Source organism: Leptosomus discolor, chromosome 13 (assembly GCF_034619465.1).
Source record: "Leptosomus discolor isolate bLepDis1 chromosome 13, bLepDis1.hap2, whole genome shotgun sequence".
Classification (NCBI taxonomy): Eukaryota; Metazoa; Chordata; class Aves; order Leptosomiformes; family Leptosomidae; genus Leptosomus; species Leptosomus discolor.
The window spans coordinates 1,224,024-1,250,951 of record NC_141403.1 but is presented as its reverse complement, the minus strand read 5'-3'; the positions used below and the strand labels follow the sequence as shown (position 1 = coordinate 1,250,951).

The following is a 26,928-nucleotide window of genomic DNA, read 5'->3' as shown; positions in this document are numbered from 1 at the left end:
ACAGTTTCTATGCATTCTCTAACAAAATAATTGTGCCTGGCAACTTAGGTGACTGATTTTTTCTTATGTAAAGGGCTGGTTTTTCATGGGGTTATCTTCATGCTTCAGTGGGTTCTTCTCAAGGTGAGGACCATCTCAATCTCCTCAACAGCATCACGGTCTAATCTCAACAGTTCTTTTCAGCCCAGGCTCTCCACGCTGGGCAAAACTGTGTTGAATTCGTCCCACAAACCAAAGCACTTTTTTTTTTTGCCTCTTTTGCACCCAGGAGAGTTCTCGTAAGGTCCCAACAGCGCTGGAGATGGATAAAGCTCCCTGGCTGCAGAGCGGCGGAGACTCCTTTTCCCTTCAATACAGAGGGAAAAAAAAAAAAACAAAACAAAACCCTGAGAAGCCTTTGAGCCCTCCCCAGCGCCGCGGGAGCCCAGTGGGCTCGCTTCGGCCCCGGCTGCTCCTTTGAACCCGCAGCCGCGACACACACACACCCCCCACACACCCCCCCCGCCCCGCATGAACCCGCACATTCCCAGGACCGCAACCGACCCGCAGCTCCCCCGGCCCCCCCCGCCCCCCCGCAGCAGCAGGTAGGGGAGCGCGGCCGCCGCCTCCGCCGCACGGTGGGCACCGGGGCCGCCCCGTCCCCCCACGCCCCGTCCCCGTCCCACCCCCGCCCCCCCCGCGGCCCGGCCAGCGCCGCTCCCCCCGCGGCTCCGCGCCCGCCGGGCAGGCATGAGCGACGGAGCGGCCGCTCCGCGCCGCGGGTGAGTGCGCGGCCTCCGCGGGGGGGGGGGGGGAGAAGGGCGGGAGGGGTGTGGGGGGGGAGTGGGGTGCGCGGCTGCGGGAGCGGGGGGTACCGCTGCTGGGGCACCGCGGGGTGCGCGGCCGCGGGAGGGGCGCGCAGCCGGGCTCGGGGGGGGGGGGGTGGGGTGGGGGGGGTGGAGGGGGGTGGCATCGTGCGGTTCCCTGCGCCCCGAGGGCGCTGCCGGAGCCTTTCGGGGGGGTCCTTGGGTTTTAACAGCGGCGGTGCGAAGGAGGGCAGAGGGGTTGCAACCTCCCCCCGCCCCCACGCCCTCATCCCCTCACTCATTTCCCGCACCCTAAAACTTCACTTTCGTCGCCGTTTGTGGTCCGTGCAGAAAGCCCCGCTCCCCGCCCAGCCCGGAGGCTGCGGGGATGGGCTCCCCCCGCGCCTCCCCTGCCCACCCGCGGGGGGTACCCCCCGTGTCCGCCGCCCGTCCCACACCGTCCCGGGGGAGGCGGCGGAGCGGCTCCGGCGAGCCCCGCGACAGCGGCGTTGTTCAGCAGCAGCGGCCTGGCCCCCTCCTGCCCCCCAAGGTGGCCAGGGGGTGCCCAGTGCCCATTTGGGCTCCAGCCGGCCCCGCCAGCGCAGGCTGGGGAGGGCGTTTGCCACAGAGATGCCCCTGAAGATGCCCCAAAACCTCTGTGCATCCCGGCGGGTCGCTCGGCTCCTTGGAGTGGTGGTAGTTAGAAAAGGAAGAACTTTAGAAATGCATTTGGTTAGAAATACCCTTTGGGTTTTGTACTGAAGCCTTTGTCGTTATTGATACTGTTACGGCTCGGAAGCCGTCATCGTGCCTGCGGCTCTGGTGGCAACACGACCTGTGGAAACCCACCTTGCACCCCGTCAGACCCAGTCCCCTGTGTCATCTCGTAGTCCACACCGGAGAAGTTCGAGTGTGGCCACACACGCCATTAATGTGTGACCATAACATCAAAGTGTCTCTCTGTTTCCCTGTTGTATTTTGTATTTATCTAAGGAAACCGTGAACAACAACCACTCCAAAAAAATTGCTTTGCAGCTTTGATGGCAAATCTCAGCTGCTGGAATGTCCCGTTTTGGTTTCAGACCCGGCACAGCCATCGATCGCTCTGTCTCATCTCAAGCCTTTAAATTAACTGTGTGCCCAAAGTGTAGTGGATGTTGGAGATGGTGTTGATTTCGAAGCTGCTGACAGCCTTTGGATTTAAGTGAAAAGCTGGACTCGGGGCTCAAACGCAGTATTAAGCTTTTATTAACGTTTGTAGGGGGTTTTGCTGGGGGGAAGAAAGGTGTGCAGTGTGAAAGAAAAATTTGGCTGTGACAGCTGGGCGTTTTCCTGGATGTTGAAAACATAGAAAACCAGACTGCTTCAGAAAAACATGTATGCGTTAAAAGTAGATGTTTAGCTCAGTAACTGTCGAAGTATGGCTGACAGAGCAGTTCTACCATTTTGATTTTTTGCCGTGTAAACTTTCCGTGCTGTTCTAGAAGAACAGAAACTTTCTTTATGTCGATGAGGAAGCTTCTGCGTTCGCGTCATGCTTTTGGCTTGCACGCAGCATTTTAGCATTTTCAGGGCAGTAAATAGTATAGATTGAATTGGTTGGATGTGGTCTCAGCTGGAGAAGCAGTATGAGATCTGCCCTTCGTAAGTGGCAGACAGGCATCCTGCGCATCCAGGTCTCTTGTCCATGGGCTTCAGGGTACGCTTCATCCCTATGAGAAATGTTCACCTGGGACATGCCCTGGGAAAAAGAGCTTTCCTCAGGACGGGTGTAACACCTCTGCCTTACTCAGGCGGCTAAAATGAATTCTCACTGAGGGAGTAGTAAGGGTGTCAGAGGCAAGCGTTGAGGTTTCAGGAAGGATCTGGGCTCTGGGCGTAGGGTTCAAAGGTAAGGACGACCAGATACCTGGGAGCTTCAGCACTGGGGGAGGCGATGGTTTTGGAGCCCTTTTGAACAAAAAGTCTAGTCTAGATAGTTGGTCATTAACTGGCTGTTAATAAGAGATCTTACAAAAACATCTTTCTGTTTGTCTCGAGTTTGACCCAAAATCAGAAGATTTGGGGGATGACTTTATTCTCTTTTGAGGTTCTGGCTTCAATTCTTCTCTAGCAGAGCAAGTCGAGCTCAAGTCTCTCGGATCACTTCACAGGCACTGTACAACAGCCGTTTGCAGGAGATAACGTAATTCTTGTTCTCATCTGCGTGTCTAGAGAACCGAGATAGAGTTCAAGTGACCTGTCCAAAACACCCAGTAAATCAGCCTAAGAAATGAGACAGGGAAACAAATTATTTGCTCCAGTCATAGGATTAAATTGCCTTTCCCTAACCCACTGCAACTGTTACGAAATTCGTGTGCCATTCCTCTTGCAGTAACTTGAAAAGGGCAGGCATGGCTTTTATGCTTCTTTCTGTTCTAAGTGGTTTTAAATATGCATCGTAGCTCAGTTACCTTAGATAGCTGAGCAAAACTTCATCCATCTTCCACTTGAAATTCTGGTCCCAAATGTAGCAGCTGAATATTCTTTCTTTTGTTTTCTACTTTTTGGAGGGGTTGCAGGTTTTCTGCTTTTGTTTCTAGAGAAGAATCTTGTTAGCATTCCTTAGAAACTCATTAAAATGCTTCCCTTTTGGCTTATTCTCCTAATTTATTAATACCACAAATAACTTTTCTTTGGTGACCCACTTTCATAGGTATCTGAACATCTAGCAAAATTGTAACTCATCAGGAAGGCAGTGTAGACTAATAAATAGCATCTCCAGACAGACAGGAAAATCAAGACACTTCTTTCTTTGCCACATGGAGTTCTCCACACCACATATACAGAAAGTATTGCTCTATTCCACAGCTCGCTCGGCACCCTTAGCCCAAAAGAAAGCACTTTATTGATTGCATGATTGATTTAAAGGTCAGAATTTGGGATTGCATTGGCTGAATTCAGTTTTTACTCCACATCCACAGTGAGGAAACTGCTCTGTGCATAAATATAAATTGAAATACTGGTCTGTGTGAGTGTTCAAATAGACTTTCTCTTATAGCTCGGTGGGCAACCTCCCGACACTGCACTGTTATCAAAGCCATTAAGGTTTGACTAAGATACCGCTTTTCATTGAATTACCGCACCTGCTTTTTGAAAAGTACAGCTTTGCTTAGGAAAAGAGGATACCCACTGATTTAACGGGCACAGTGGTCAACAGGCCACTGGACGCAGTAGGGCTGTACAGGCTCAGTCAGGCAAGGTCAGCTGGCGTAGAAGAACTTTCGTCCTTGCCTATTTCAAAAGATACAGAGGTTGCTTGTTGTGAACTGAAGCTATACAGACAGACTTATCGCGAGGGGTGATTAATGACCCTGTGTCCTGCAGACGCTCCAACAGCGGTCGTGTTTGAAGGGCAGTTTGCTCTGAGAGGGCAGCCTGTGGTTGTCCCAGCCCGAGGATACTCAGCCGTGCCGCCTTCCCTCCAAAGATTCTGGGTAGCAGCCCCCTAACAGGAGAGCATAAGGCTTGTTGGGTGACTTCTGATGAAGCTTTGTTTCCCTTTTTCAGTAAGTGTGGACGCCTGTGTCGGTGCGAGAGCATCATGGTGGCATTTAAAGGAGTCTGGACTCAGCCCTTCTGGAAAGCTGTTTCAGCAGAATTTTTGGCCACGCTCATTTTTGTGCTCCTCAGCCTCGGCTCCACAATCAACTGGGGGGGAGCCGAGAAGCCCCTGCCTGTAGACATGGTCCTTATCTCCCTCTGCTTTGGGCTCAGCATCGCGACCATGGTGCAGTGCTTCGGGCACATCAGCGGAGGCCACATTAACCCGGCCGTGACCGTGGCAATGGTCTGCACGAGGAAGATCAGCCTCGCCAAGTCCGTCTTCTACATCCTCGCCCAGTGCCTGGGAGCCATCGTGGGCGCAGGCGTCCTCTACCTCGTCACACCGCCCAGCGTGGTCGGAGGCCTGGGAGTCACTGCGGTAATCGCTTCTCCTCTGGCGCTTGAACCAGACTAGCCTAGAGCCTCGGAAGATATAACCAGTGTCATGCAGAATAGAGAGAGCTCAAGTAGAGGTTTTCAGAGCTTGCTGGTTTATTTACGACATCTAGACGGGGCTTAAAGCTATCCTTAGGATGGGTTTATGCAGCGTAATATCTATAGCTGTTCTTTTTATAGAAGTTCTCTTTCCCAGAACTTCCCCAAATCTGATGACAGCAGGTAATGTTAATTTACATACAAAATTTAAATAATATATGCATGAAATGCCATTTTTTGTATGGGCTGGGGAGGGGGAAATTAATTCTATGCCATTATGATGGGGGTTGAAAAAACATCAATTTGAAATGACATACTTTTGAAATAGATTGTGGCTTAGATTTCAGCTTTGTTCCAAACTAATAAGGAATGCCATCAGTTAGCCCTGTTGCAGGACTTATTAAAAATGCACTTGAGCCGCACACTGCTTAATTTTTAATTGAAATTTAAATTAATTAAGTCAGGGCTAATTAATGAATTTATAATTGAATAGTAAATTACAGTGCTCCCAAGAAAAAAATGGTGAAGGGGAAGTGCAGCATTTGCAAATCCCTGTGTAAAAATAAACTGTACTTCTGCAGTCTAACTTTGAAGTTCTTGTTGGACGTTACTGTTAAGCCTTCTGTTCTCAGCCCAGCAGTAATTTTCCGTGGCTCTCAAAATAAAATAAAAAAATGTAAAAAAAGGCAGAAAAGTGAGTGAGGAACCTGTACCTCTAAATGTCGTTGTTGTCTTTCACTGTGTACCATTTAGAAATGCCTTCCATTGAAATTTATGTTATTGTATGCGGTGGCGTTCTGGTTTACAAAATCACCTTTGTTTCATCTCCGGTGTTTCTTTCCCTTTTTCCAGGTACACAGGGATCTTTCCGCTGGCCATGGACTCCTGGTGGAGCTGATAATTACATTCCAGCTGGTTTTTACTATTTTTGCCAGCTGTGATTCAAAGCGAAATGATGTCACTGGTTCAGTAGCTTTAGCGATTGGATTTTCTGTTGCAATCGGACATTTATTTGCTGTAAGTTAACGGCTTCTCTTTAAAAATCAGACCCCTTGCCCCTTTATGACTACTTCAGAAGTAAACGGAAACTTCTGTGGCCTTTGTAGCTGCCGTAGCTGTAGGTGCTGTATTCGTTATGGACCCGCACCAAAACCCTTTGGAGTAGCAAGAGGGTGCCCTTGGGTAGGGTGTTGCATCAGAGGTTTTCTGCCGGTTTATATGATGACTTTGTTAATTTTGTGGCAAGGCTCAGGAGAGAGACCATACTCGCTGTTAAGATCGGAAGGGATGCAAAACCAGGGTGTCCCCACAGCACAAGGACTAGCAGAAATAACTGTCTTCAAGGCTTTAATAACAGGTAACATTTTGTCTCTGCTTTAGATCAATTACACCGGTGCCAGCATGAACCCTGCCCGCTCGTTCGGACCTGCTGTCATCATGGGGAGATGGGAAAACCAATGGGTAACTCTGCTTTCACGCAAACTTCGCCACGGCAGCAAACAGCGATCGGGATTTTTCAGACATCATTTGGTTTTGGTCGTCTGTCCCAGTAGGTCCCACATAGACCATCGCTGAGGAAGGCAGGCCCTGACGTGCCCCAGGCTTGGGTGTAATTATGCTCCTCACCCCGGACTGCGGTGCAGCACGCGGCGCGTTGGGATAGCGCCTTGCTGTGCGGGGGCCGTTTGGTGGAGGTGGTAGCTGGGGTATGAAAGGAAATGACACAAAAAGTTCAAAACTGAAAGAGCAATCCAGTGAGACTGAGAGAATTGAACTGTTAGCCAGAAAAATCCTCCGAGGCAGATTGCAAATCCCCCGGTCAGGCTGGCGAGACGTTATGGAAGTCATTCCGCCGGCTCCGCGTTTCACCTGGTTCCGCAGCAAACTGGGGCAGACGTACTACATGAGAGCAGGGACCCTCTGTGATCCGGTTCCCAGGGGAGAACCTGCCTCGGCGAACGCCCGCAGTGAGAGATGAAGGGGTTGCAGTCTGGTCTGCAGACCAGACCAGCTGTTACCTACTTCCATTTGAAAGCGTCAGCTTAAAGGGGAGTGTTTGCCCAGGAAACCATTTGATAAACAGATTGTGACTGATGCAGTCACTTTCTATAGCATCCCACTCTTAAAGTTAGCGGAAAACAATTCACGTTTCATAGGGGAGAGGTGGATTGCAGCTCAGCCTCACCTAATTAAAGACAGGGAAAGCACTTCTAGGGACACTTTCCATGCTAACTGTAAGAGCTGCATATTACAGTGCGTATAAGGATTTTCTTGATTTTTAAAGTGTGAAGCCCACATTGCTCCCACTGCAGCTAGTAACAGAAATAGCATTGTCTTCGGGCCCTAAGGCTCCAATTCTGCAAACACGATACCATGTGTAACTTTGTTCCCAAGAGTTATCCTATTGAGGCAGATTTACCCAGTTATCAGTGAAGGGCTTGTTCATATGAAAAACTACTGTAGTTCTTCACAAGATTAATTATCCGTACTCTGAGGGAGCCTGTAATTTATAACTAAAGCTATAAACAATAAATAAGTGTACCATGGAGAAACTGGTAGGAGAAGCTTAGCTACTGTCCTGGTCACTTGGAAAGATGGTCTTTTCTCCTCCTCCAGAGCAGTGACATTGGCATGCCATTGACAGAAGGCCGTGGTCTTCTGCACCTACTAATGTTACAGAACTGCTGCAGGTCATGCTGAAATAGATAGGCACCCTGCAAAGATGTCTATGTCGGTTGTATTTGCTTATTCAAATTAGATAACCAGATAGCTGACTGCCTGTCGGATTCTGTGGGATCAGAAGCCAAGCTTCAATTATTTTGGAAATGTGAGTCTGAAATACTGAAGGAGAACTGTTTGTGCATACACTAGGAAAGGTTTTGTTTCCTTAAAAGTCCGTTGCCACCTTGGGTGAAAAGGAAGAAAGAAAATAATTTTTCTACACTGAGGTTTATTTTGCGTCTCATCTTGCAAACAGTCCATCTGTGTTGTCTGCAGCTGGCAGTGAGTGACGAAAATTTAGAGGAGGCCTCTTGGAAAGAGGTGGATCAAGAAAACTTGGCAAAACTATTTCTCTTTGAAGATGTGGGCCTGCTTCTCAGTCATCTTACCCCTGCTAGTTTAAAAGTAAAGCTATGCCAAAGCAACTATGTGTTGTGTGTGACTACAGAGCTGTATTTGACAAGTCATACATGGCTCCACCAGGGTCTGTGGCCTTTTTTGACTCAAGAAATGTTAAAGCTATGGTTGATCCAAATAAGGACGATGAAGAACCTGTACTTTTGCCTTATTGGACAACGATTTAAAAAAATAAGTTAAATCTCCTATAAAGAGGGGAAAAAAGCTGCTTTTTATCGACAGAAGGCAGGGCAGCTAGAGACGATGCCTGCGTGTTTGTCCACAGGAGGTGTCCGTAGCTTCGCTGCCACTCAGCCAGTCTACCCCAGGACATTGCTAACCAGACAGGTAGACTGAAATCTTTTTCAGGCATTGGGGACGTAGGGACTGTGCCTCACTGACTGTATCAGCATAGGCCTCTCCTCTTCTTCGTGGGCTGCGCTGCCTGGTGATTCCCTGAATGCTGCCACGAGGAGAGTTTTTAGGGAAGAGCCGCACCCACGGATGTGAGGTGGTTTAGATGACTGGATTCGAGGTGGTTAGGGAGTGTTTCTGAAGGGGGTGAAATAGGTGTGAGAGATTGAGACTGGGAGGAAGCAGGAAGAAAAAATAATTGACCTAGGACTAATGCCATTAACTGCCTATGAGACTGCCTTTTGACCAACTTCATGTGTGATTTCAGAGCAGCCACTTAATTGCTGAGCTTCAGGTCACCATCTGTGAAACCTGTTGTGGTTTCTGCCTCACAAACTGAGGGATGATGGAAGATTTCATCCCGGTTCATGAAAGCCAGGGAACTCTGTGACCGTGCGTTTCTGGAGAGCTGGTTTTGACAGTTGGGCCAGGGCGTTTTGCAGAAGCTTTTCTGGGTGAAGTCTGTGGCGCCGTGCTTTTCTCTAATACCTTGGCTTCTTTATTTGCTGTAGAGCTTAATGCCTGTCTTTTTTCCACCTCTTTTTGCAGGTCTATTGGGCAGGACCCATAATAGGAGCCGTCCTTGCTGGTGCTCTCTATGAGTACGTCTATTGCCCAGACGTTGAACTCAAGCGCCGTTTTAAAGATGTCTTCGGTAAGGCTACCCAGCCCTCCAAGGGGAAGTACACCGAGGTGGACGATCACAGGAGCCACGTGGAGACCGATGACCTGATCCTGAAGCCTGGCATAGTTCATGTGATTGATATCGACAGGGGTGAGGACAAGAAGGGAAGAGATCCATCCAGTGAGGTGTTGTCTTCTGTATGACTAGCAAGAAGCACTGAAAGCAGAGAGCAGTCTGCTAGCATGTCCACAGATATCCTTCCACCTATTAAAGAAACAGATCTCCTCTAGACTCAGCGTCTACCACTTCTTAAAAGGTATGGTGCGGGCAGCTGCGTGGTAGTGGTGTCACCAAACCGCGTGCCTGCTCAGCTGGAAGATTAGGACTTTGCTATAATTAGGATTCCCCATCTATTATTCCAAATTAAGAGCTGTTCCTAGTATTTTCCTTTCCTTCTTTCTGGAGCAACCCCAAAGTTAAAAAAAAAAGAAAAAGCGATGAAAGCAATTCTCCTTTAATAAATCAGTCAATAATGAGATAGAGATGTTTAACATTCAGATTGACAGTTAAGACGTATCAGGAAATGCCTATAGACATGAAGACCTACTTATCAGATTGTTCTTCTGACACTTAATTGGCTGTTGTCAGCTCTGATTAGAACCTCTTATCCATTAAGTGTTCTCTGCGAGGTCCAGGGACAGCACCAGCAGTATTTAAGGGTTTTATCCACAGTCAAGCAAAGGAGCATTGTTTCCGCTCGCGTACATCACTATTGCCTTGCAAACTACCTCTGAAAAAATGATACTTTAATAGGTTTTTTTAAAAAAAATAAAAATCCTATCGACCCATCAAATTTACTTATGTGATTTGCTGTATAAATGTATAACCTTCAGCCCTTCCTGAAAGTAAATCTGCTGAAACTGACTGTTGAAGTCTGCTGTAATAGGGCTGCAAAGCATTTGGCTGTACTTCATGCTCCCTCTTGCCGTTGTCTAGTGGGTGAGCCGTTCTCCTGGGCTTTGACTATGGACCATTTGGCGTTAGCAGACTCTCAAGGTCACGCGAGGAATGTAAAGGCTTTCCTGTTACTTAATAACTCAAATACGAGATACCAGAAGAAAAGAAGGCATATCTGTTTTCAGTGCACTTGTTCAAATACACATTTCTGTGCTAATTTATGTAAACTAAAGGTTTAAATTACTTACCTACTTTCTTACAAGACAGTTGGAGAGATGGGTTTTTTAATTTATTAGTGATGTAGAGGGTTTTTAACTTTTAACTATATTGAAACACTGATTGGGTAATATTTTTTTATAACAGGTGATAAAAATATGACTACTTCTGGCTTTTTGTTGTAACTGATGCCTAACTATTTGAATGGGATCCATACTTGTTCCAGTGTTCATATAGTCTTAATTACACCTCTGGCAAAGGTTTCTTCATCTGTTGTCAGGAAAAGATGCAAGCACTTTCAGGGTTTTTTAGGGGGAAAGGGACATTAAATATCTTCAGTAATCAGTCTTTCCCTTATAAAAGTGTTTTGAAAGACAGAATCACCCCAGCAGAACGTTTCTGTAAAGCTGTTACTGACTTACTGCTTTTGTTTCTGATCAGTGGCTTGGAGTTTTACAATATGCAGCTGCAGAGCAGTCAGGAGCATGGTATTATTACTGTAATTGTATAGTTTTTATTTTTAAATTGAAAAGCTACTCCTGCCTATTTAGCAATAAGAGGAGGGAAAAAAGCATTAGTCCTGACTGTGGGCTGTAATAGCCTTGTCTGCTCTTTGACATACTCTACATGCAATCTTTATTACAGGGAATTAGATGTTTCTAATGAGATAATAAACCACTGCTGCAATGAAATCTGTGCTCTGTGATCCAAAGGCAATTCTACTACCCCAGCTCACAGCACCGTGTAGTCCCAGCATGTCCTGCCATCCTCATTTTCTTAGCTTCGTGCTTTTCTTGTCCTACACCTGCTAGAACGTGGCTCAAGCTCCCTGCATGGAGCATGAGATTCATGACTCCTCCACGCATTTGCAGTTGGACCACGATGTCTCCCCACACCCCCCAGACCCAGCACGTGGCACACCGGGGCGCAGGACGGGGCTTCCGTGGGTGACGCAGCGACAGCCCAGCTCCCGCCGCGGCTCCCTCCGGCCAGACACGCTCCCCATCACGTACCTGGTGCAGCATCGCGGCAGCGGCTGCCCGTCGGGTCCGGTAAACCAGCTGGGGCTCGTCCTTAGCTGTGCCCCGACGCAGTGACAGCGGCCCGGTTTGAGGGCATGAGCCTGGAGGGACAGGGACCTGCCAGGGACAATGTCACATCGCAGAGAAGAGCTATTTCCCACAGTAAGGACTCAGTCCCCTGGGGAAGGGCGGTACAGATGTGCTGTTTAGACCCCTGCATACCTCTGCTCAGTGGGTAAATACCATGATAAATAGGATTGATGAGGAAGATCAAAACTTGTGTTGTTTTTTTTTTCCCCTAGGCTTTTGTTCTGGTTTTCCTTTTTTTTTCCTTTTTTTTTTTTCCCTTCAAATGCTGTGTTTGTTAAAGGGACACTTTGATTAAACCTTTTGCATGGCTTAAACAGGTAAAGTAAAGAGTAATACACCTAGCACTGGTGGATTTTTAAGCAAAGGTTTGCATTTTTTTATTTAAAGACACTCCTTATAAGCTCTAAATTTGTGAATTTTGCATGGTACTGTGTTATTTAAATAAGAAGCTGTGATTTACTTTATGCTTAAGGGTCCTTTACACAAATGGCTGGGTGCATATTTTCCTCAGCCAACCTCATTCTGCTGCTGAGGTGAGCATAACACGAGCATAGTGCCAGCCACTTCAGTGAGGAGGGCTTTATTTTTTTTTCCTTTAAACAGTCTGTATTAATGAAGTGTGGCAAACCCTCAGAACCAGCCCCAGGAGACCTCCTCACTCAGAGTATTGGAGATAAGATACTGAGGCTCCTGGGCGGGGAAGCTAAAATAGAGACCACTAGGCAGTAAAGGGTGTTGCCATGCGTTGGACATCAGTGGGTCTGCTCCTGCTCCCACAGAACGAGACTCGTGGAGGAGTCTGACTGCAGTGGAAATGATCCTGAATTTTTCTGGGGCCTGGTGGCTTCTCTAATGCACATCCCTCTGTTGTTTCCAAAATCAGAGTCTTTCAGCAAGATACTTAATTCTGGAAGGAGATGCGGTGAAGGTTTATGACCCACCCTAAAGTAACTCCTTAGGAGTGGCCGTCACCACAGATGGTTCTGCCCCTCTGCAAGAGATCATCATTCGTGTAGGGAAACGTCACTCTTCAGCACCCCTTAGGACTCGGCTTAGCTTTGACCTGCAGGCCTATGAGCTTCTCTAGTTGTTTTGCAGTGGTGTCATCGCTGTACAATAGTCACATTTGGTTAAATAATAGACCAGCATGACCTTCTTATGAATTGGAAATACTTTTGCCTTAATGTGATTTAAAAACGTGTACTGTAGTACTGTTTGGGACTTCAGCTCTAAACTGCACCTCAAAACGTAACTTGGTGTCCTCTCAAAGATTTTATTGGTTGGGGTGGGACACCGTAAATGTCTTTTGTTTATGGTGGTGGATGGATACCCCAGCAGTCTGCCAGGCGTGTCGTCATCCTGGCATCCTAAAAAAACCCGTGGGTGAGTCTCTCTCCTCCATGATGGCACGATCGTTTCTAATGCTGTATTTGCACTTTAACGAACACCTTCAAGATATTTAATCCCTGGATTTCAGAAAAGGAAGGATGGAAGCTAAGGGTGCTTACGTGAACTCTGGGGAGTTTATCAGACAAATTCTAACTATTCTCAGGGGGAAAAAAATAAAATAAAAAAGAAACAAGGAACCCTGCAGTATCCGAGTTGTCACCATAACCCTTCTCCTGTTGAAGTATTTGGGAGCTGTATCTTTCATTCATTCAGTGGAAGCTGGAGCAAGACTCATCTCATGCAGTGTTGAGGCTTGTCAGGTGTGTTTGCATATGAGTTTTTCAAAATGTGTTTTTATTTCTGATTATTGATTGCCACAGTTTCTGCTTAGAAATCTAGATGCCCTTCAAATTTCCACCTTTCTAGTGCTTTGTGGCAGAACAGTTGCTGCTGTGCTCTGCAACATATTATCTGCAATCTGTGCAACGCATTCAGGATATTATACACCATCCAATATTTTTAATCTAATTAAAATATGTGAGGTTTTACATTGTGAACCTTTCTTTCCAAGGTGAGAGATGAAAACACCATGCACAATGTTTTGTATCTCAAACCAGCCTGTGTGTATCTGAGTTGCTCAAGGACTTACTACATAGACAAGATGCAAATATAGACCAAACTATTTGTTACCCACTTACATGATCTAAACCATACTGTTGCAGTCTGTAATTTAGACAAATGAGTTAAAGCAAACTATGTGCATGGATTTTTCCACAAGACTGCTTAGTCACCATGGTATCAGAACTAATGTTATAGGACTTAAAATTTTGGTATGTAACATTTGGAATAATCTACTGAAAAAATACACTATAAAATAATACATGATTATCTGGTTCCCACTTGATTTCTACTGTATCTCACACTACTGTTGCAAATAAATTATCTGTTAAAAAAAAAAAGGCATCGTGTGGTCTCTGGAAACATTGAATGATCCTAAAGCTCAGAACTGAAATATAAGGAAAAAACCCAATCCAGCCAATAGAACACATCTAAGAGGAGTCTAGAAGTGTGTGCAACTGAGAAGGAACGATTTACTGTGGAAAAATACTAGTCAGTGAAGAGAGGTGATTGCGAAAGAGATTTAATATCTTTATGGAATCGAATTAGAGCAAAAATTCTGCTGGTATATGTACATCACTGGTTTTGCCAGATGGTTTTAAAACTCATGTGACTAGCAGAGAGCTGGAGTTTTGCAAAGTGATAGAAAGGGACACCTCAGAGTCCTTTCACTGAAGCGTGGCTTGTGAGACTGCGTTTCCGTGAGGAGCTTCAGCCATGGAGGTCGGGTCTCACAGCAGTTACATGTCTGGTTGTCTGGTTCCTCGCTTGGCATGCAAAGTTTAGCTCCTAAGACACATCTGACATTCATGGAGGTGAAATAGGATGCTGAAAATTATTAGTATGAAAACCAACCGCCTGGGATAGCAGCTAAGCAGCAGGACGGGCTGTATCTGAAACTCACTCCTCCCAGTGGTTCGGCTCTTGCCTTCAGCTTCTTCACAGCCGAGCTCCAGAGGCACCTCTGAAGAGGCTTGGGGGGGCTGGGCCTGGGGGCAGGTAGCTTACTGCACACATGGTCTGCACCTTGCTGCAACAGGTTCCCAAGGGCGTTCACGCAGAACTAGTAAAACTGTTTTGTGGTCACAGCCACGTAAGGCAGGAGCCGCTTTGACATGTTGAGACACCCCCAAAACAGGAATCTAAGCATCTGGAGAGTGGGGAAGGCCAACAAGCGGTGATGTAGCTGTCTGCAGGGTTAAGGTGAAGAAGGGTCCTGGGAAGAACAGGAAAGCGACAGTGTGGGTAAGGGAGATCTTTGTAGTGCACCTCTTACCCGGTGGTTACTGACACCGTGGTATCTCTTACGGGATTAAAACGTGGTCCCAGTTCTGTCAGGACATGCACGTAGGCTTGTGGGTCACGTCTGAGCTATCGAATGGGGGAGGCTGAGCCGTGCTGGGTGAATGATGCCTTTACTCTAGGCTTCAGTGGCAATACTGGCTTCAGCAGCGACAACTACAAACAGCAACTGTGGCCCAGTTACCTGCTTAAAAAGAGAACTTATATTCCCAATATCAACTTCTTTTTAAACCCTCCTTTGGCTTCAGACTCCTTTATCTGTTGCAGATTGTGGTGTACTGCAAACGTTATAAGCTGCTTTATTTATATCAGCCTGATAACTGTTATCTTGGCTATTAATTTGTTTTGACCTTTCTTGCTTCATTAGAAAAGCAATCCGTACAAGTACAAGGACTGGCGCATAAGCTGGCTAAAAAAGTTGTCACAGAGTTCTTTTGAAAGGTGAAAGGAGCTTATATTATCTGTGTCTCACCTTGCCATGTGTGATGGGGAGAGGCAGAGGCTTTCTGCGGGTGTGCCTGGCAAACAGAGTTCCCAACCGCTTTTCCCCGCTCACGCACAGCAGTGACCTGCCTATGATGTTTCATCCCTAGTTCCCTTTTGACATGAATCTTCATAATAAGCTCTGGAATTTATGATATGCCTAAAAGTTTCTATTAGTAGACTCTGTGTGTGCACACACGTGTGTGAAAGATGCACAGAGATGCACAGCTTTGCACAGCCGTTGGATTTACTTCTTCGCAGCAGCGGACAAGATCAAAGGGTAAAACCATGGGAGACCAGCTGCCATCTGAGATTGCTGCACACCCCACTGGGATCCTAATGTCTTGGTCATTTATTTCCACTTTTTTTCTGAGCCATGTGGCTTTCAGCTTGAAGAGGGGTCATGGCTGTCTCCTACTGCCATGGAGCCAATTGGGTTCTGCTGCTCTTCCTCCCAAGGGTCATTTGCCATAAGACTTTTTTTTTTTCCACACTCAAACCATTTAAAAATTGATTACCTTACACATTTTGGAACTTTCTCTCATGAGAAATATTTTACTATTATCCCACTCTACCTTAGGGTTAGCCCCATCTATTCTGTGGGGATTGTTGCTTTACTTTGGACCAGCGAATCTCAGGGCATTGGACATCCATGCATTTTTCCTCAAAGAAATTCCTTTGATAATTCAAGTGATATCTGCATTATTCTGTTCCAGTGCCTAATTATTTCCATTTGTGTGGTACCTCAGTGCCTAGCTGCCTAGTGGTCCTGTCTCCAGACTAGAATGCATGCTTATTTGGGTGTTGTTTTTTTTTTTTCTTTATTCCCTTTCCAGCTGAATGAGCTCATCAGAGCTGGAACGAGATGGTTTATTCTCTAGAGCCTTCTTCTCCAAGCTTCTTCAAGCTGCTACTGCCACTTTGGACTTGGGGCCACTTTCTCCAGGCAGCAGAGGAGTTGCCCCAGAGGGGGGCATCTCATTTGCCTTGACTTGCCAGAGCTGTACAGCACGCAGGCTAAACCCTGCCTTAGCTTCACAGAAGAGATGAAGTCGGTCTGTACCAGCCAAACCCAGTCTTAGACAATTGCAGTAGAGTAAACAGTGTCCCGGCAAAGAAGTAATCAATTTTGAAAAGATGGGATTTGGGCTTGTGGCAAGTCCCTGGGCTCCGATTTGCAAGAAAACCATCAATAGGGAAACTGGAACAATGGTTGATTGGCCCTGTAAGTTCTGAACATATGCACATGAATATCCAGTAAGAAAAAGCCTAATGCTTCGTGATTAAAGATGACAGAGTAGGGACAAAATGAACTCTGGAGATCAGGAAGATGCACATAGATGTTGGACTCTGCTGCCGTTTGCCCATAGGTATTGCTCCAGAGAAACAGCTGCTCAGCATCTTCCCCGAGCTGAGTCAGACCAGCTGTACAGGGTAGGATGCACACGAACACAAATGGTTCAGACACAAGGCTTTTTTGTTTCCCCCTCTCCTTCCACAGCTGCCCAGCGCACTTCAGATTTACCGCAGGCGAACATTGCCAGGGCATACATGCAGAAGCTTCTCTAGCCTCAAGACTAAGATGTGAGAATCAAAGCTTTGTGTCCTCCAACCTTTTAGCTTTGAAAGAGCCCAGCAAATACCATGGAGGGAGCTTTAACAAAAGAGGTCAAAAAGTCCATCTGGATCCCTCTGCGTCCTAGTCATTCCTAGAGCTACCCTTAGAGAAGCGATCCATAGGTTAATTTATCACTGTGTAAATAAAATATCCCCCAACTTCTTTTACTGCTGGCCTTTCTGAGTTAAAATAAATATCCTTTGGTTGAGCACAGATGAAGAGCATCTAGGGTTTATATATAGCAGCTATTGCTATTGTGTCTGAGTGGTGAGGAAAAGGTCAAAGCAAAATGATTTTATTCTCTCCCCATCTAGAAAAATCACTTTGTGTGGTTGGGGGGCGGGGGGCGAGTTTGGTCTTTTTTCCTCTTACAGAGCTCTGTTTCTTCCACATTGTCCACACTTTATCTTTTCTACAGGTTGAATCCTCAAACGTTTTATGGATTTAAGCAGAACTGTTCATTCTCTTACCTAGTGAAGTCTTTCATTATTTTTTTTTTCCTTTGTCAAAGAATGTCACCTGAGGACGCTTTAACTTTTCTGGCTGTTTGATGTCTTTGCTCTGCGGGATCTCGTGGCACCCTCCGTCACGTGGTCTCCTGGTCTGTGCTTCCTGCACAGACCGCTGTCCTTTCAATGAACTTGGGACCCTATGGGGACTGCTGAGGTTTTTACAACGAAGCTCCAAACACCTGAATTTCTGATTCAGGTTCTTTATTTTTCACTTCACAAGGTATTTTTTGTAATAAAACACACACAATTTCCATGAACTTTATTTCACGGTGGACCTAAATTTTTCATCTGAGTCTAGTCTTTTTTTTTTTTTCCCATTTTCTCAACATTTTGCTAATTATTTAGAATTTATCATTAAAACCTCCACAGTATATCCCTAAGCCCTGGAAAAAGCTCCCAAGCAATTTGTCATGTACAAAAAATGGCCTTGTACAATTTTGGGCCAAATCAGCTTGGAGGATACATTTAGCTGAATATTTGAAGGTTCCTTTGCCATCACCAAGACCAGAGGTACTTTCCCTTCAGAGCGTCTCCATGGGCAGAAGATTCAGAGCAAGCCACGTGTCTGAGCTCATTTGTGGGTTTAATGCAACAACGGAAAAATAGATATAGCATCGTGCCTGTCCAGAGTCGACAAGGAGGCAAGCTGAGGGCAGGCAGAGAAGGGGATGAGCACTTGACAAATCAAGAAATGAGCTGGGCTGCTCTGGGCTGCTCCCCAGACAGCCCCTGTACAGCAGCCGTGCAAGCAGAGTCCTCACCTCCACCTCCAAGAAAGGATGTGGTAGGAGGACGTAAACAACAACAAGATTTCCAGTTCCCAGAAGGAAAACATGTAGCTAAAGTAGCTTTCAAATACTGAGTCCTGCAGTCCTAGGGAATTGTTAAAACTATTTTTACAATTACATTTCTGTATGCCTATATACATATATATAAAATTTACATTTACACATATGTATATGTTTTATATATAATATCCATATTGTATATATTTATGTATGTTTATACTTTTATACACACACGTATGTGCATATGTAAGTGATATATATGCATATATTACAAATGGTTAAGCAATCTCAAAGTGCTCTGGTTACTCCACAGATTGAATAGCAGGCTTTAACTGGGAAGATTACACCGGCAGCCTGACTCCCATTCTTCTTTTCTAAACATTGGTGTTTTCTTTCTCACAACAGCTCACATTTCTCCAGCCAATACAAAATGTTTATTCTGCAGATAAATCTGAAAAGGGGAGGCCTTGTCTGCTCTCCTGGTTGTACATGGACAGCATTTTCCTTGTGATTTGATGTAACATAAAGCTACAAGTGCCCTCTGTACCAAATTTTTACACCTACACTCAACAAACATAATACAACTTGCTTTCGCTGAAACATGATGGTTTTCTCTTGTCTGCTTTGTACCTTCTTGAAGGCAAACCAGGTCAGGAGGTCCTGAATATCAGCCAGTTCATTTCCAAGCATGGCTGTAGGTCTTACCAGATCCTTTCCTTCAGAACATCAACTGAACTATCTAAAACAAACACTTGGAATTTTTTTTGTTGTTTTTTTTTTTTCTTCTTGTGTGTAGATCCTTCTGTCTGCTTGGAGCGGCCTCTGGTAGTGATGATCCATTGACAAAAACAGCAACTGGGATATTGTAAATTCCTTTTTTTAGAGATCAAACTTTACTAGTGAGGCTGATGCCTAGAAGATACCTGTACAGCCCAGGCATGTGATTTCTGTGTCAGCTATTTTCTTTCTGCAGACCTACGTATGAACCTAAAGGAAGGGTAGTGCCAAAAAGTGCTGTATCTTGATCATACACGTTTGCATGGCGGCTGTGCCTCCCCCGTCCCCCCCGAGCGGCAGCAGCAGGGCTGTAACAAACCTGCTCAGCCAGTGGTGTCGTGGCTTTTCGTTGACGGGACAGAGCTCCCTGCCCTGTGCTTATACTGCCAGCCCTCCTGACTGGGCAGGCTGCAGTGGGTGGTCTGATATTCTTCAGCTGCCCCAGACCCACCAATTTGAGTTTGGTGTTGAAGGAGATTGTTAATGAACACTTGGGGCCACACAGCTGCTGTTGAAGAGGGGGAAGTTTAGGTTTGGCTCCATTTGGTTTGCTTTGTGCTGTCTGTTTGGTGAAAACAAGACAAGAAGACCAGATTTATGATAACATTGGGAAAGCTTTACAATAACTGGTGTGCCAATTCCAAAATATTACCATTTGTGCAGTAGGACTCAGAATCACAACATTCTCTAGACAAGTTTTAAATTAAAAACATTTTGTCTGTCTGGTTTTTTTAAACTTTGTATGATTATCTGTGAGATGCTGGAAACACGATCTGAGGCTCCACGGTTTAAAGAATACACCCAGGCTGATAATGAAACAATTTGCAAGCAGCAAGCTGTTGCACACTTGCATTAGCCCTTTCTTTTTAATGATGCTGTGGTTCTGTCACGAGTGAAGCACGCTAAGTATCTCCACTGGGAACGGCCCAGGGATTAAATGCTGTCAGGGGGTTACAGTGGTTACGCCTCTCGCAGCAACTCAGGGGAGCTCAGAGAAACCTCTGGACGGGGCTAGGTCTGTTGATACCAGAAGTTTTGGTCTGCATCATAGGAGGTGGCCTCAGGTGGCTTGGAAGCTGTCTCAGACAATGGTTGATGTAAATCGCCAGAGATGCTGCAGTGGTGGTGGTGGTGGTGGGGTGTTCTGTGCAGTGTCATCCTGCTAACATAAATTCAAAGAGACTATGGGAAAAATATTTGTGTTAAGAATAAAATTTGTTTTAAAAATAAATGGTGAAATAAAGAGCATGAAAGCAGGCACTTCAAAAGACATTTCACAGCAAGCAATATCTCACATTAAGTGTTTCACATTAGGAATTACACTGTACTTTAGTCCTGTTTCTTCAATTTATCATTCCGAGTAGTCCCTCAGAACACTCCTTATGTGACCCTCAGAGCTGTCAAAATCCAGTTGCAAACCAGTCTCATAAGGGAAGCAGGAGTTTATGTTGCTAATTAGTGAGGCCAACTCAAAGATGAGCTCACAGTCCCAGAGGCAGCAATAAGTTGTTCTAATCTGCTAAGAAATGAGATCTCCTTCTGCTGCTGCTCCTACTCAGTCAAACTAATGTCTGGAAAGAAAGCCGTAATGTTGTGCTGCGAGGACGAGCCAGTGTCCTGTCCAGTGACAGCAACCATAAACTATTCAAATGAGGAGACGCTGTGCTCTAAGGCCCTGTTACCAGAACTGAGGTTAGCCAATGGATGTGTACTCCGTAAAACAGCCAAGTTCCTTGAGAGGAGCAAACCTCCTGAATCCGGGTGTCAGGGCTCTGGACCCAAAGGTCTGCAAGTCCTTTCCTTTATCATCGCCACCACCAAAGGCTGCGGGTTCTTGAGAAGAAATTGTCAACATGCATGTTTTCAACGACTGACCTTCTCACGAGCACAGGCACATCCACGCTCACCTGCAGGCAGCTGGTTTTAAGCCGTTTCTCTTTGTGTGTGCTGCTGCTGATGCACTTGCTGTGCCAAAGACTGAAACAGCTCCGGTGTTCAGAGGAGTGGCAATTGCTTCTAAGGGACTTCAGTGGATAGTTGGAAAGGTTTGCAGGGATCTGGTGGGAGTAGATCAGGGAATCACTATCCTGTTCCTTCACTTTGCTCCAGATCACCTGCAGAACCTGGAAAACAGCGAGTGAGCGTTCCTCAGTGGAAAACATCCTTGGTTAAGCAGTCTATGACAGTCACTCACGCCAAGCTGACAGAGTTTGCACTGATAGGTATGAAGACCGTTTATGTGATGAGTCCTAGGAGGTAGGAGGTAAAAGGGACAGCATGCCAGTGATGTCCAATAACTCTTGGACTCTTCTTCAGGAGGATGTCTGACCATTCCTACAGTCAGCTGGATAGAAAAGCAACACACATGTTGCTTTTAGCACGCGAAGTCTGCACACAGCAAGTGTTATCCAAGTATTTTTAGGGGACCCCTTTTATAGAACACTAGTGCCATACTACTTCAAAGTAGATAGTTTCATCTTCTTGGCAATGACCGGGCTGACAACAATATACAGGACCTGTGGCACTTCTAGCAATCAGATGTGCTAATAGCCTTGTCAGCTTCCTTAGGAAGGCTGTGAGGTTTGCTCCTCGACGTAGATGTTTATCATTTTTTATTACATGCAATTCTGTACCAGCAGGTCAGATGATTACTATTATTAGGAGTTAACTACAGTATGATTAACCTGGAGGTCACAACTTCACTGTGCTAGAAAGTGTGGAGCTATAACAAAGAGTGTCCCAGAAGCCTGGCACTCGAACTGGAGGGCTGTTGGCTAGCAAGGTGATAAAACAAACAGCCCTGGGGAGCGGAGGGAACATGAAACAGTGCACATTAACGTCAGGAAAAACAACTTTAAATGCAACAGTTCCGCCAGCTTTGAAACTTTCACTTCAAAGCCCTCTGAAGAAAGACTGCAAGGGTGAGAGGCAAGGTGGGGAGGGAGAAGCCAGCAGGGAAACGTTTGGGAGACGCCACAGAAAGCTCCCTGCGCTCCCTGCGCTCCCCGCAGCGCTGCACAGCCTCGGGGGGGAAGCACCGGCCCTTCGCATCGCCGGGCCGGGCCGGGCCGGGCCGGGCCGGGCCGGGCCGTGCTGGGCTGCGGCCGCCCTGTGCCCTCTCACGGCAGCACCAGCCGCTTTCTCTCCCGGTCTCGCACAACGGTGCTGCAGGGGGACGTGGGGGGTGCTTTGATTATTTTATTTTTTTGGTCTTCTGTTGTTTGGGGTTTGTTTTTCATTTTAACCTGAAAAAGATACGTGGGAAGAAAGTATTAACTCTGAGTGCTGCGGCACGTTTAGAAAACAGGCTTGAAGCTTCACGTCCAGCGCATCAAGCAGTGCCCCGTCTGCCAAAGAAGATGAGATGGCGCACAAAACTAAAAGAGAGGCTAAATGTCATCAGGCTTACGCTTTGCTGACGACACATACGTCTTTCATGCCGAGGCATACGTAAAGCGAAAGAGGATTGTTGGCTAAAGGCACTGCGTTGAACAGATAACATCCTTAGTTGACTCAACATACCCGTGCTGGCTCCGTTGCAAGCCAGGCTCGGCGCGTGTTCCTCTGTATTGCTACAGCAGTTCGAGTAAGAGGATGACTAAAGTATTGTCATTATTTTGTAAATGTCCGATGGTTAAACCTGAAGATTGTGTTCCCACGGCTTCCTCTCCCTCTGCTTCTTGTTCTCCTCTGATGTTGTGCCCTCGTTGCCTCTCAAACTTCCCCCTCCACCACCTTGGAGCCCCCCGTTCCAGCGCAGCACCCTCACAGCTCCCCTGCATGCCCAGCAGGACACTCCTTCTCTTCTCACTGAGGGTGTTCCCAGTCTCATGGCATTTTCCAACCCACAAAATCATAGCTGGAGTACTCTGGGACTCATAAGCTCATCCTTTCACATCTTTCGTATCAGAACAGCCACATCAGTCTTGCTTATTTGATATTGCCCCTCTGCTCATTGAATGTTTAACACCACCCAACAATCCCTGAGAGCTCAAGGCAAGAGTTCGACTGGTGCATTAATGCCTTTTATTTCAGTGACTTGGCACTGTTGAAAAAAAGAGGTATGGGGCAAACTCTGCCTTTCCCCAGTTTCCTGGTCAGCCTTGGAGTTCCGACCACTCCAAGTTTCCAGTTCCAAAGCTGACCTAACCTCATGTGCGTGAGGGAAACAAATGCGCTCCCCTGCCAGGCTCCTGGCTTCCCCATCAGAACAAAACCTGGCACCACATGGCAGCACGCACAAGTCCTCGCCGATGACACTGCATGCTCCGAGCACAGGCTATTCCTGGGATGACCTGTCGTCCTGGAGTGCAGGTTCATGGTGGTGCCCAGCAGCCACGCACGCACACCCTGGTATTTTTGACTGCAGTGTATTTGTGTTTCTACTTTCCCTCTGGCTCATTGCCTTTTATATTTACTTCAGCATGCCCATTCACCTTAACATTACAAAAAAAAAAAAAAAAAAGAGTAAGAAAACAGTCTAAACACTTTTTCTGTCAATCAGGCAGCTTCTGTGGCAGCTCATTCTGCTGCAGTTAATCTTCCTAATATCTGTCTTCATTATAATAATATCACAATCAGGCAGTTCCAACACCTCAGATTATTGACACTAAGATCGATGATATTTACTACAAAAAGGTGAAGCGGTCTTCAGAAACTAGAAATGAACCTGCAGGCTCACTTTGGACTTCACACGAACCAAAACCCACTGGAATGGTGCTAAAACGCTATGATAAAGCTATCCAAAATGTGACCATTTTATCTTGGCCTTTCTTGCCTTAGAAATGAGGAGTGTAAGGTGATGCTGTCTAGAGTTACACCGCTTCTGCCCAGCCCTTGGGAACACAGTTCAATGACCCTTAAATGTTCCTTTTGTACTTTCTGTTTGATGATTTGACAGGAATTTTGTAATTAAGTCAGCTTCCGTCACCAGGTTACAGTTTTCGATGTCAGAAGAAATGTTTTTTTCTGGTAGACAGGGAGTGAGGATGTCAGAATACGGCCCTTCTTATTAACCTGCACAGAAGCAGTTGAGAGTTTCACTGTTTAACATCATTCCCCCTGGTGCAGGCTTGTTTGTTCTCCAAGCCTCACATTTATTTTACTGTTTACAGTAAGGTTTGTGCTGTGGAGGAGTCTGCTGGTGGGGAAGCTCTAGGACAAGCAGAAAGGTTTCTGTGCCTTTGAGATGTTCATTCACATACCCCCAGCTTGATACACAGCAAAAAAAATGCTTCATTTAATTAGGAACACAGATCAGAGAAGGATCTTGTAGGGTATAGGGCTCAGTCTTTTACTGTCTCCGGTAACCACAAAACATAATGCTTTCTACCCAACACATCAGCCTTTCCTAACATAATGATAAGTGGTTTTCTATAGCTGCTCTAATTGGAAGGTTGCTCCAGAGCTTACAGGTCTCAAAGCTGGAAAACTTCTCCTAATTTCCAGCCTGAATTTATTCACGACCAGCTTACGCTCACCTGTCCTTTACCAACAGACCTTGGTTTACAATTCCTTTTCTTCCTTCTGTTTCATCGCACCCTCCCCACCCTCCTCAGAGAAACTCCTTCCTCGTCCCTGAGTCCTCTCCTCAGTTGCCTTCCCCTGCTCCCTGCTGGTCCCCCTGCTGCCCATGGGGGCCATCCTTCACACAACGCCCAGCCCGTCGCCCCTCTCTTTCCCTGGGGTCAGACCTCTGTGACAACCACTAGCGACCCCGGGGATGAAAGGAAGGGGCTCTGTCTCAGCCGAGAAGCTCGTCACCCGCTCTCGCCTCTGCTGCCAGCAGCTCTCGGTGAGCATTCGCTGGCTTCCCCAACTGCATTCGCCTGCCTTCGTTCTCCCCTTCTTGTTTTAACACACGTAGAAGATGAAGGTGGGAGTGCTCTTACTTGAGTCATTACCTTGAGGCTTCTGGTTTTCTTCCTTATCTTCCCCTCCAGCGGCCCCCAAAATAAAAGAATGAATTCTAAAAGGATAAAAATAATATAGACCTGTGCAAGGAACAGGAAAAGCTCTCACCCAAATGAGTGCCAATAGCTGCCAATTCTAGTCTCTTGATTTTTGCTTTCAAGGCTGGGAAGCTCTCCATATATCTGCAGGGATATAAATGAGCTGATACTGGATAACACTCAAATGAATATTTCTGTGAGAGCTGAAGTACATCTCGCAGAATATGTGCACATAGTCTGCTGAAAGACTTTATCCAAAACTGGAGCCGAGCACCTGTCTCTTCTAAACAAAATCATGGCGAAAGCCATCCTTTGAAAGTCTCGATTTCAGCGAAAGAAAGAAAAGAAAATTTAGGGCCAAATGGCATTTGAAAATATACCAAGATGAGGAGTAAACAGCGAGGACACTTGGGCATTGCAGTTGAGCTGGAGCACCGCGTTGGCTCCACTTCCTCAGCCATCCGCACTGCTGACAAGCTCCCAGGGAGCTCCTGGTTTGTGTCAATATTCACAGAGCATCCTTCCCTCTAGAAACATCACAGTTATTCAGAGCCCTGGCCAGAGAGATGATGTCTCCTGTAATCAAACCTGTGGGGTGGTACGGTGCCTCACAAACTTCACCAAATTTTGCAGATTAATCATTATCTTTTTTTTAATAGAAGCGGTCTCTGTGCTTTCACCACCAATGCAGGCTGGAGCGTGCCTCTGTGTGTGTTCCACTTCTGTATGCTCATTTCAAGCAAGGATCTGCTTTCCCCCAAAGACATTTTGCTGTGAAAATCGTATTGTAATGGATCTGTGTTCGTTCATGATGCTGGCTATGATAATTTATCTGAGGTTACCTACAAATTTCCTTTCTTTTAGTAATGAAGTCTATGGATTTGGGTACACCTAGAAAGCAAAACATCATCTGCAGTGACATGTCAATAAAAATGGAAATCCTAAAGCTTATTTCAGTAAAGTATTTCTTAATTTTGTAGAGGAGAGAAAGGAGGGAAGGAAGGAGGGAGGGAGGGAGGGAAGGAAGGAAGGAGGGAAGGAGGGAGGGAGGGAGGGAGGGAGGGAGGAAGGAAGGGAGGAAGGGAGGAAGGGAGGGAGGGAGGAAGGATACTGTCTTTCAGAAGTATTTTAAATTGTGTTTGAAATTTTCTAGATTTCTAAATCGGTCAACACGAACAAGATTTTTCAGATAAGAGGAAAATACTCTGCTATAATGGACAGACAAATCTGATTATGCCCACAGTGCAAAACTGTGGAATGTATAGTAAGTGGTTTTATTAAAGTGGGGGGGGGGGTCAGGCAAAAGTGGATTGTTGTATTCCGGTTGTGGAAATCACTCTAAGCAATTCTCCGATTTCCATCACCAAGCAGGAATGACATCATAATCTACGAGCCATCACAGCAGCTGTTTGTAAGATATTTAAAGCACCCTACCTGCATCTGTTCAGCAGTTAAAAGTAGCAATAGACCAAAATTTTAAGAAAGTGTGTGGGACAGATTTTCTGTGGCTGAATTAAGGGTGCAGGGAGGCTTCACAGCATTAGCATCACCCAGTGTAACTGTTTCCCTTGATGAGGGAGAGATGAGGGCACAGGCAGTCCCCCCACCTCCTCCATCTCTGTCCGGGCTGCCCTGGTGAAGGGACACAGCAGGAAGTTTTAAACGAGCTATCTCAGCCTCTAAGGGCTCTGAATCTCCATTGGAATTGCTCGGGACACCATGAGGCAGCTGTTGAAAATAAATTAGAGCAATTGAACGGCGTTAGTTAAAAAGGGAGGCTGGAAGCTTAGGCTTGGAAGGACTTGGTTCACATGCCATTGCTCTTCCCACCACCTTGAGACGACGGGAAAGCTCCCCTGCCTTCCGCCAGTCACGCAGTCAGGTGAACTAGAGGCGCAGAGGCAGGTGGGCTTTAACGGGGTGTGAGCCCCACGGAGCGACCTGGGCAGAGCTGTTGTGCACCCACCGCGACGCTGGCAGCGTGAGGAGCTCTCTCCTGGCCTCCTCTGTACGCTCCAATTAAGCGGTGCTTGGTCTGCCGCTTTAGTCGCTGTGTGGAAAACCCCATGAGCTTACGCAGAGGATTCAAGGGAACTGGGGTCCCCAGACTCACTCCAGCCTGCATGACTGGGGAGGATGGAAAGCCGTTTCTCCCCTCTACTGCCATCGTGAATTATTGTGCCATCCTTTTGCTTTCTCACAGGGGATAAAGACCACCAGGAAACCCATTTAAAAATCATCTGT

General features: G+C 46.4%; 1 protein-coding gene across 3 annotated transcripts; it reads left to right on the top strand.

The window, feature by feature from the left end:
- Positions 1 to 567: 567 nt before the first annotated feature.
- On the top strand, positions 568 to 9,164 carry AQP4 (aquaporin 4). 3 transcript variants are annotated; one of them, XM_086472574.1, is made up of 5 exons: positions 568 to 584; positions 4,335 to 4,749; positions 5,658 to 5,822; positions 6,186 to 6,266; positions 8,886 to 9,164. In XM_086472574.1, the coding sequence occupies exons 2-5, from the start codon at positions 4,369 to 4,371 to the stop codon at positions 9,162 to 9,164; spliced, it is 906 nt and encodes a 301-aa protein (XP_086328700.1). In that variant the 5' UTR covers positions 568 to 584; positions 4,335 to 4,368. The 3 variants fall into 3 exon arrangements, with proteins under 3 accessions (XP_086328700.1, XP_086328699.1, XP_086328701.1); XM_086472573.1 differs by lacking the exon at positions 568 to 584 and adding an exon at positions 730 to 761; XM_086472575.1 differs by lacking the exons at positions 568 to 584; positions 6,186 to 6,266 and having other exon boundaries at positions 4,342 to 4,749.
- Positions 9,165 to 26,928: the final 17,764 nt, after the last annotated feature.